This window comes from Endocarpon pusillum (assembly GCF_000464535.1).
Source record: "Endocarpon pusillum Z07020 unplaced genomic scaffold C660493, whole genome shotgun sequence".
NCBI classification, from domain to species: Eukaryota; Fungi; Ascomycota; class Eurotiomycetes; order Verrucariales; family Verrucariaceae; genus Endocarpon; species Endocarpon pusillum.
The window spans coordinates 2,288-12,860 of record NW_006913438.1 but is presented as its reverse complement, the minus strand read 5'-3'; the positions used below and the strand labels follow the sequence as shown (position 1 = coordinate 12,860).

Sequence of the window (10,573 nt, the reverse complement as noted above, 5' to 3'; positions counted from 1 at the left end):
TGTGAAGAGATGTGACGGCCGCTCGAGTGTGACAGAGAGAGACGACTATGAAGTCCAAAGAAGGCGTTTGACTGGTCTGAACAATCATGAACTCAAGCACGAAGGCAGATAGCCGAAGAAGTACGAATATGCAGGAGTGAAGTCGCTTGTATTATATTGAATTGGGAAGGGAGAACGGAAAGCTGAGGGGAATGCTGGACAATCAGGTTAGAACCCGGTAAAAGGGAATGTTTAATTAGCTATCGAAAGGGCTGTCGAAGAGGATTATCAGCTCTTGCAAATTTGTGCAAACCGAAAGTCTGTCCATAGAGCAGATGGCTTCGAAATAGCTTCATGAGTGGGTGCACTTTGTGCCCCACTATTCTAGCATGTGGGTATCGATTGAGGCCGATACAACGTCCCTTTAGTCCAAAGGCTATTTAGGCTTGATATAACCCTGGTTTCCAATGTCTTTCATGCCTCGAGAGCAACAGCGAAGACACGGAGATGCTTTACAATGGCACTTCCTAGGAAAAAAATACCTTCATGCCGGCGGTGTTGATTGGGGGTGTATAAGGTGGTCGACTTACGGACTCCGAAGCGGCCATGTTTGGGTAATGTCGCTATGTGTGACAAGTATAGATACGTCGCGACGATGGCCGAATTCTGTGGTGGGATAGTACAGCCCCGCGCGAAAGTATCTGACCAAAACGCGTCATTTTTGAACACGCGTTTTTTTACACCCTTTTTCAAACAACTACTATGGCTCAACGCAAGGCTCTGGCGCCTCTTGAAATTAACAGGAGCTATGGCAAGGAGTTGTCTCCATACCAACGAGGTCAAATTTCGGCTTACAAAGCTATAGGGTTGACAAATCAAAAGATTAGTCAAAATTTGCAATGCAGCAAAGCTACCGTTTTCAACATCCTTATTCAAAATCTACTGCACAACTAAGGTAAAAGCTTGCCTTGTTCAGGATGCCCTCAGGCCCTAAATAGAGTTTAAAAACGCAATATTCTACGTCTTATTCATATTAATCTAAAGGCTACTTATCAAGAAATTAAGTCTGAAGTTAGTATTAGTGTTTATTAAAGTATGATTTATTAAATCTTTAAAGACAAAGACATTACTAATTAGCTAACTAAAAAAAGACTTTTATTAATTCTTAAATTAGTTATTAAACAACTTATATAATATCAAAGATAATAAAATTAGATATAAGATAAGTAAAGTAAGATTATATTTAGTAATAAATGTTTACTTAAAAGAAATAATAAAGTATATTAAATAGTTTTTTTTTTTTTTTTTTTTTCTTCCTCTTTAACCTATTTCAGATTTACTATATAAATCTATATAGGCCTAACTATATAAAGGGCTATAAAGTAAATAATGATTGATGGAAGTCGGCTGAGATAGCTGTTCCAACTTATAGGACATCATGTTCTGAAAGACTGTGCCACCGACAGCCACACCGATGGTCATCCCTAGCGTACGGAAGAAGGCATACATGCTGGCAGCCCGAGCACAATCCTCACCACGGGCAATCGATTGGATCGCGAAATTGACACTGGTCAGGACTATGCCGTTGCCCAAACCGAAGACAACAAAGATGCCAACCCATTCTGCCGTCTTGATGTTCTCACCACGAACGGCCATGAGAATAGGCAAGCCAGAACCGAGCGTCGTGATTGTCCAACCGAGATAGAGAGCCCATCGGAATCGGCCCAGATGCGTGATCAGGACCGAGACGATTGCTGAGCTTGGGAGCAGAAAGCATGTCACTGGGAAGATGTTGATGCCAGCCTTGGTTGCAGTGGCGAAGTGCACAGCCATAAAATAGAATGGCACGTAATATAGAGCCAAAAAGAGGACCAACCCTTGACAAAAAGCGCAGACATAGGCTGCAACAGCGGAAGAGCTGTAAAAGAGGCATCTTCTGAGAAATGGTTGTCTTGCGCCATAACGTTCCCAGAGCAATGAGAGCAAGATTCCCACGGTACCGACAACGATCGGTGTGATCGTACGGAAGCTTGACCAAGGAAACTGGATACCAGCCCACGAGATACCCATAAGGAAGCTTGTCAGGCTGGAAATGAAGAGGAAACCGCCGATCCAGTCAACGCGCACTAATTTCTCTCGCAAGGATGATCTGTCCGTCTGGAAGCGGACGAAGAAGTGAACCAAGATCAAACCAATACCACAGAAAGGCAGGTTGATGTAGAAACACCACCTCCAGGTCGAGTGTTGAACAAAGAGACCTCCGACAAGGGGCCCAAAAACGCTACCTGAGGCAGAACTGTCAGCACATGTTGCGCAACACTATAGGGAGAAATGTGCTACCCAACGCCCAGGCTACCAAGACCAGTGCGAACCATCTCTTAGAGGGGACCTATAGTCCTTGCTGCTTTATTAGTGTAGTTGTCCGCTATTTCGTTGCCCCTAATCTCTTTATGTCTAAGTAGCTATTATAGTTTAGTTAAGATTTCCTTTTGCTTAAGCTCTTTAATAGCTAAATAAATGTCTTTAAAGAGTAATTAAAAGTGGGTCAGATTACTTTTTAAGAGAAATTATAAGGTTACCTAATTATTAGAGTAAATAATAGCTATATAATTAGATAAAAAGGAATTAGAGTAGATTAGGAAGAGCCTAAGCGTAAGAAGAATGCTAGTAAGTTCTTTATAGAATACTTATATATTACTAATAGTGCTTAGGGCGCAGGAAAGATGTGTAATTACACTTATAGCTGCAGCTAAGATCTTATTATTCTGACTACTATTATCATAATATATATGCATAGATAGCGTATATAAGTTATATATATATAGCTAGGTTATTGTCTTTTTTAAGGAGGCGATTTTGACGTTAAAAGAGACGTACTATAAAGGGTTAGTGCTTAAATTCCTTACTTTAAGACAAGATAAACTGCCTATATAGCTTTTTATCCATTTTTTTAGTAAGTAAAAAGGGATAATAAGAGGCTTAGCCTGTCTGCTCTTATTACCTTAACCTTATTAATAAATGTAGCTTGCTAAGGTTTTAATCACGCTATAAAGATCTGTTGCTAATATATAATAAGTTAAGTTAGCTATAGACATCTCTATATAAAGATGTATTAAGAGAGTAAACGTTTTAACCTTAAGCGCCTACATAATAGTAGCTTTATAGGCTTTTGTAATAGCCTAAAGGCAGCATCTTTAGATGACTTATTATTATACCCTCTAGGGCATACTAGGCGTTACAGCTATAAAGTAACTTTAGTTGAGTAGCTAACATGTATACCTAGAGCCCTAAGGAGACAAAGAAGCCCTAGGTAAAGCCGGATAGTGTTTTTAGAGCGCTTAGATAGTAAACTGCCTGTGCTTTAACTATGCAGAGGTAAGGTTTTCACTATAATGCCAGGTTAAGCTAGACTCTGAGTACCTTAATATTTAACTTAAGGTTAAGGCTTACATTTATAAAGGGTAATAACAGTTTAGCTAGTATATTAAATCTCTTAAGCATATAAAAAAAGTGGATTAGGTTATATTTAGATGAATTAAAGAAGGACCTATAATAGATTACTTATAACTTATATATATAAGGTATATATATTTAAGATTTCTATAGTTCTGCTCTATACTTAGACTATATATAAAGATATTAATATTGTTAACAAAGCCTGTAATACTTATATAAAGTAATATGTTCTTATTATATTAAAAAGATCAATATTATAGAATAAGTAAAGAATTAGAGAGATGTGAGAGCCTTACAGAATGCCTATAAATATTCTGCTACTTTCTAACGTGAATTAGCTAAGGCGGACCTCAGTTTCCTTATCTTGAAGAAAGTCCTTAACCTAGTTAGTAATCTTTAAAGGAATCCGTCTTTTTTAAAGATTATAAATAAGTCTTTTGTAAGAAACGTAATCAAAGACACTAGAGATGTTAAGGCTAAGTAATAAAGCTACTCTGTAACGTTTAGCCCCTTATATAATATAGATTTTGTTAGTAATTAATTAGAGAGCTATTTTAGTAGATCTTATTTACCTTACTCTTATTTAAGTATCTAAGAGAAGAGAGTGCTTTTTAACTACAAATTAAATGCGTTTTGTAATCACTACTTCTAACGCTTTATCTAGTATATTAAAAAGAATAATAAAGTAATAAGCTTTCAGGTTAAAGTAGTCAGATTTTCTAGGTTTGCAGATAATAACTATAATAACATATTTAAAGGCTAAAGAGTAAACTTCTAAATAGTAATATATGCTAAATAAGCAAGTAAGTAGCTCTAATTACTTATTAATAATTATATAAATAACTTAATTAAGAATACTATTAGGCCCTAAAGCATTATTCTTTTTAGATTTTAGAACAGCTTATATAATCTCTGATTATGTTAGTTTAGGCAAAATATCTATAGGTTCTAGGTAAGTAAAGCTTTAGATGTCAGAAAGATCTACTTAAGAAGGCAAGAGGAAGTGGTAGTTGCAGAGTAATTCAGCTTTCGCCTTAGGTTCTGAGACGGTTACTCTGTTCCTATAGAGAGTAGGGAACAAGACTTGTATAAAGATCCTCTAAGATTGTTGTCTCGCTTACTTAGCAGTCTGCTATAGCTTTTTCTGTGATTTACCTGCTTCTTATATATATTATCTAAACTCTATATATTTAGCTTTAGTTATTACGTTGCCCTTCTTATTATAAGCTCTAGTAAATGTCTCTTAAGCTTATTCTATATAGGTGATATTATAGTGATAACGTAATCTTTAAGAGAGCTTAATAGCCTTTAAGCACTCTGTAGTCTAATATAATTTTAAGAATAAGCTAGGGCGTAGCTATAAAGTAGACTTATTAATTACTTGTTTTATTAAGTTTATTAGTATATTAGTATATTTATTAATCTCTTTTTTATTATAAAGAGGAAGAAAGTAAAGAGGAACTAATATTTTATTTAATAAGTCTAAGAACTTTTTTTAATTCATTTCCTTTTATATTCTTTACTTATAAATAAAATATAATTTAAGAATGATTTGCTATTCCTATTCTATTAAAATTAGGAAATAATCTGACCCTTATTCTAATTTAGATATAATTTTATAGCCTATTAATTAATTTAGTAAAGAGTTTATAAGAAAGATAAGGTTAATAGTAGTTCTTTAAGCAGATTGTCCTAAGTAAACATCTCTAGTAATAGTTCTAAGAGGAAGCGTAAGCAAGACACTTATATTATATATGTGACTTAGTAATATATTAGAGAGGAGATATTAATATAAATAAGAAGGACTATATTAGAATAGGTAATATAGATTAAAGTCGCTTAAAAGGATATGCTTTCTTAGTATATTAAGAGCTTAGGAGAGCAAAGGTCCTCGTTCAGCAGACATAGGGCATACAAATCCGGCGCCACTCCTCGAACCTCAGACATCTCCACCCAGCATATTTCACAGCACTTTCCCTTTTCGCCTTGGATATTTCCTCAATTGGCGTCCTAGTTACACATTACAAACAGTCAAAGAGCTTGACCTTACGCAATCATTCTTCCACAAAGTATCTCGGCATGAAAAACTCTTAATTCCTTAGCTCTTAGATCAACTAGGTAGAACTTATTATTAACTAGGTTATAGATAATATTACTAATAGGGTTACGCTATAGTTCCTAGACTATTATTATATTATACGATTAATTCCTAAGTCTTAGAAGAGAGGGGCAAGGACTTTTAATCTAGATTTATTAACATTATATTAAAGGACTTAGAAAGTATATATTATTAAGAGGGTTAAGAGCAAGTAACTTTAATATTAGGGTCTTTTATATTTACTTTAGGGAACGCTTATAATTCGCAGGCGGGTATTATATTAATAGCCTGTGATATGCTAAAGAGTGTAGTACCTAAGGTCTATAATTAGTTAGAAGAAGTTAAGGTCTTAATTAGAGAGATAAAGGAGTAAATCGCCCTGAAGTTAATATTAATAGTGGCCGCTCTAGCTAGACGGCTTATAAGATAAGCTATCTTTCTCTTTTTGCCTTCTTCTATAAGGGTCTATCCTGTAAGTAATCCTAAGTTAAGAGAGCAGCTATAATTAGATATTTAAGAGCTAGGGATAAATAAAAAGGTAAAGAGAAGAAGGGAGAAAGAGGAGAGAGAGGGAGAAGGGTAAAAGAGTAATTTCTAGCTCTTTATAATAGTAGCGCGTTTTACGTCTTTAATCTAGGCTAGGCAGGCGAATAATTATGCTTTATAATTTCTGCTAGAGTATATAGCATAGCGTCTGCAGGTAGCCTGCAAGTCAGATAAAAAAGTATAATCTTATATTCTATAGCCTAGTCTATAGTATTTGCATTTTATCTTATTCTTATATAAGATGCTAATATAGCTATTATATCTTTAATAATTATAGCATTAAATAATGCGGCTTTTCTTATTAAATAGCTCTATAGTCTTAATCCTGTATTACAGAATAACCTCTTTAGAAATTATGCAGTTTATATATAAGGAGCATACGATTTAGATAATTAAGGAGGAGAAAGCCTTATATTAATTAAGCCTCTTAAGTTAAGAGGCTCTTTTAATTAAGAGGCTAGGATAGAGCTTCTTATTCTCAGCCTTAATATTCCTAACTAGAAGATTAAGGTTATATCCTTCTTTTCTAGTAGTACTAATATTATAAATAAGTATAGTAAAGGGTCAGATATAAATCTTAACTAATAAGCAGATCCTATTAGTCTAGTTAAGGTTTAATTATAGGCATGTCTTAGCTAAGGCGTCTTTGGCCTAGAGTATAAGGTCGCTATTTAACAGCTTTTTAACTATAACTATATTAGGGGTATTAGTAAGGTTGTTTCTTTTTATTTATAGTCTTTTTATAATCTATCTAAAGAAAAAGAATTTAAGTAAGTAGGCATTTTCTAGAGAGACCTTAACTAGGATTTAGTTGTCAGTATAAGAAGATTCTGATTAGGCAGGCATATAAGGGACGACAGCGCTTGCAAGACCGGTACAGGTTACCTATGCATAGCTTATAGGACTAAGGGTAACTTTCTGATTAATGCCTGAGATAAGGGCTTTAATTTTCTCTAGTCTAGTCTCAACTAGGGATAGATCATATAGGGCTATACGAAGGTACGTGCGGACAGCTAGGAGAAAAGGGGTAAGAAGAGAGAGTAATGGATTGTCAGGTGGCAGAGAGAGGAGAAAGGGCAAAGATTCGAGTTTTTTAATTGTGCTGAGAAGGCTGGCTCTTTGTGTTCTGTTGTTAGAGAGAGCGGGAGGGGAGTAGAGAGGAGTAGAAGGCTGTAGGATTTAGGAAGGTTACTTATTATTAGAGGGCAGGTGGTTCGCTTGCAAAGAGAGCGTAATTTGTATAAGTAGTAAGTTAGGCATAATCGTATATTAAATAATTATAAGTTTTTTATATATTATAATAATATTAGAATTCTAATATAATTAATATATATAAGAAAGACAAAGATATTAATATTATAATATAAGGTATAATTTATAAAAAAGGTTATTTAGATATTATATTATTAGAGTATAATCCTAATTCAGAGAAGTCAGGATACATAGCTAATTCTTATCTAATAGTACTTTATAAGCAGATGCCTCAGATATATAAACCAGGGCGCAAATTCATGCAAGATAATGCCCGAATCTATACTGCAAAGAAGATTATTAATTGGCTTTAAGAGGAGAATATAGAGTTAATAGAATAGCTAGCCTATTCCTGATCTCAACCCAATTGAACACCTCTAGGCGCAACTTAAGCAATAGATCAATGATCACCACCCAGAGCTAATTAATATGGGCAAATCGGAAGAGGACTATCAACGATTGTTCAGAGCTATTTATAAGGGTTGGGATGTCATAGGAGAAGAAGCTGTGGCCAATCTCATTAAGAGTATAGATAGTCGAGTGCATGCGGTCATTGCGGCCAAAGGATAGTACACCAGATTCTAAATATCAACTGCCTATTTAGGAAATTAGCCCAGCCTTAATCTCTGGATGTTTCTGAATATTTTGAGCTGTTTTTCATCAGAATCCATCAAGTTGGTAACTTACTATGGTCATTTGTATGAAGATGGTCCAAAATGTTGGTGGGGTACGAAAGTGGGGTTGGTCAGATACTTTTGCTCTAGTACTGTATCAACGTTAACAGCGATGCCCGCAATATTCGTGGCCAAGAACGGAAGCTGCGTGACTAGGGACTAAAACTAACCTACGTAGTACTTAGTACAAACTTAGCGCAGCCCATCCTTAGCAGCAGTAGTGCAACCTTATTTCATGCTCACTATGAAACTTCCATCACCACCACCACCACCGCCAGCACCACCGCCAGCATTCTCTAAGGCAGCCGTTCGACCCTAGGGAGTTAAAAATTATGTTCGATGTCATTGAAAAAGACGCCTATCGATGCTGGGCATGGCCATCGAGTGTTGGGCTTGATTCACATGTGACCGGCGGCTCAAAGATCTGTTCTCCGCCTTGTAGGCACTCAACGACGTCTAGAGCATATGTTTCTTGCCACAGGAAGGCTGACCTTGTCTCGGCAAGGGCTTTGAGTCACGATGAAATCTAGATCAGACGGTCAAATTTCTGGAGAAGTGGAGCAAGAGCAAGGCCCTGTCGGCCATCGCAGCATGTACTACCCTTACATTCTTCTAACATGAGTTGGGTTCGATTCTAAACTTACAAAATATTTTCTGAACCATATGAAGGTGAAGGAGCTGTTCAAGGTGAAGAGCTTGGACATGGTTCCACTGCCCAACATCGTCAAAGACTATTCAAACACATAGCGTTGTAGTGAAGCAACAATCACTTCTTATGCATGATCCGACTGTTTGAGTGCCTTCCCTTTCTGACTATAGACTTACTGCGATTCGTCCGTCTACAGCTTTTATTTCAGAATGTGGAGCGAGCCATCTTCCAGCCAAGATGTGGACCTGTTGAATGGCCTCTAGCATGAACGGGCCAATTAGTCCCGCTCGGCCCCACAGAGCTGTCAGAATATGGATACCGTGCTTACTCTACCGGCGGCTGTATCATGCAGGATTAGCCTTGACAACTCAACAACGGCATGGCATTGACAGCAGTGGACGATGATGAGCAATCCCACCTGCTTCTTGGCGCATAGAGCTCAAGATGAGAACTTACTTTTAAATATTCCATCGTTTCTATTTTTACTCTACCTCAATTCCCAGTCTCTTCCTGTCCCTTGTTCACTTGTATGCACACCTCTTTTAACTGCAGTACATGTCACTCTCTTGAAGTCCTTGTCGAATTAATTATATATGAACTTTTAGCAGCGGCAATGGAAGGCTACGACAATGGTCTGCCTGCTCAAGGGTTTTATTCTCAAGCAGCAAACCTCTGGGTCCGCCATCCGAAGTCATGCTCGCCGGCATCGAGCTTCTCTTCCGATCGAACTGCCTTCCACAATATCCCCAGTCTGAGACTTTTCTTTTCGTGGACTAGCGCTCGTCCTCGGCCGATCTCTAAATATACCACGGAGTACATCGAGATGTTCCCAAGTATTCCCATAATGATCATCACAACGACCCTCACAGACCTCGCTTTCAAGTCGGAACGATCCAAGCAGTCTGCTCTCCTCCCAGTGGTGGACTATATAATCTCTCGGCACCTCGACCAGAACATCCACGTTCACTGTTTCTCCGAAGGTGGCTCCCACAAAGCCATCCAACTCGCAGAAGCTTACCTCTACACAACGGCCCGTAAAATGCCTCTTACATCACTCTGCCTGGACAGCACACCAGGTGACCACCAATACCACCGCATCGCCCGAGCATTCAAACAAAGCCTGCCACCCAATTACCTCCTCCGGGTCCTCGGCCTCATCTTTGCCTACCTCATGCTGACCTACCTCTGGTGCTTCTACGTCATTTATGGTCCGAAGAAAAACCTCATGTCTCGTATAAGAAGGGGTCTTGAGGACCAACGACTGTGGGACACTCATCATATCCCGCGCTGCTACCTATATTCGAAGAAAGACACGCTGATCAAACATCAGGATGTTGAGAGGCATGCCGTGAAGGCGATGAGGAAGGGCATACCCGTCGTGCTTGCGACCTTTGAAAGAAGTGAGCACTGCCATCATGTCAGGGAGGACAAGGAGAAGTACTGGCTGGCAGTAAAGTGGACATTGCAAAGACGTAGGGTCCAGAGTAGTGATGGTGTGCGTGTGGACGTGAAGATTGAGAGGGATAACTCGGCGGCGGAACGGGCCTCGGCGCCTGTGGTATCGACAAGGGAAGTCAGGCCACGTGACCCAGTTGCTCAAAGAGGCAGTTAGCTATGCCTTTGGTTGCTTCTTCAATCTCATTTCATCTTCCAGTCGGCAAGCGTCTTTACAGCGACCTTCTCACTTCAGCGGCGTGCTCTATGTATATTATGCCACAGTGTGCCCATCGAATCAATTGATCCAAATCAAGTCAAATGCTTGGCGAATCAAATCAAATTAGTGCTTTCGTCAAAGCAAATCGGCGTCCGTGGATTTGACAAAATAGTAGTTAATTTGAAGTCTTGTCAGAAAAGTCTTGAATTTTGGAATACTTGGGATATTTCGAGAGAATAATAAATAGTCTTGGCGGACACTTAATC

At 38.0% G+C, this 10,573-nt stretch overlaps 2 protein-coding genes across 2 annotated transcripts; one reads left to right on the top strand and one right to left on the bottom strand.

The window, feature by feature from the left end:
- Positions 1-1,338: 1,338 nt before the first annotated feature.
- On the bottom strand, positions 1,339-2,354 carry EPUS_08454 (uncharacterized protein; the record flags this gene model as incomplete). The annotated part of the gene is made up of 2 exons (XM_007787313.1): positions 1,339-2,260; positions 2,320-2,354. The coding sequence occupies 2 exons, from the start codon at positions 2,352-2,354 to the stop codon at positions 1,339-1,341; spliced, it is 957 nt and encodes a 318-aa protein (XP_007785503.1).
- A 6,912-nt stretch (positions 2,355-9,266) lies between these two features.
- Positions 9,267-10,265, top strand: EPUS_08453 (uncharacterized protein; the record flags this gene model as incomplete). Its single annotated transcript, XM_007787312.1, has 1 exon — positions 9,267-10,265. The coding sequence occupies one exon, from the start codon at positions 9,267-9,269 to the stop codon at positions 10,263-10,265; it is 999 nt and encodes a 332-aa protein (XP_007785502.1).
- Between the last annotated feature and the right edge of the window lie 308 nt (positions 10,266-10,573).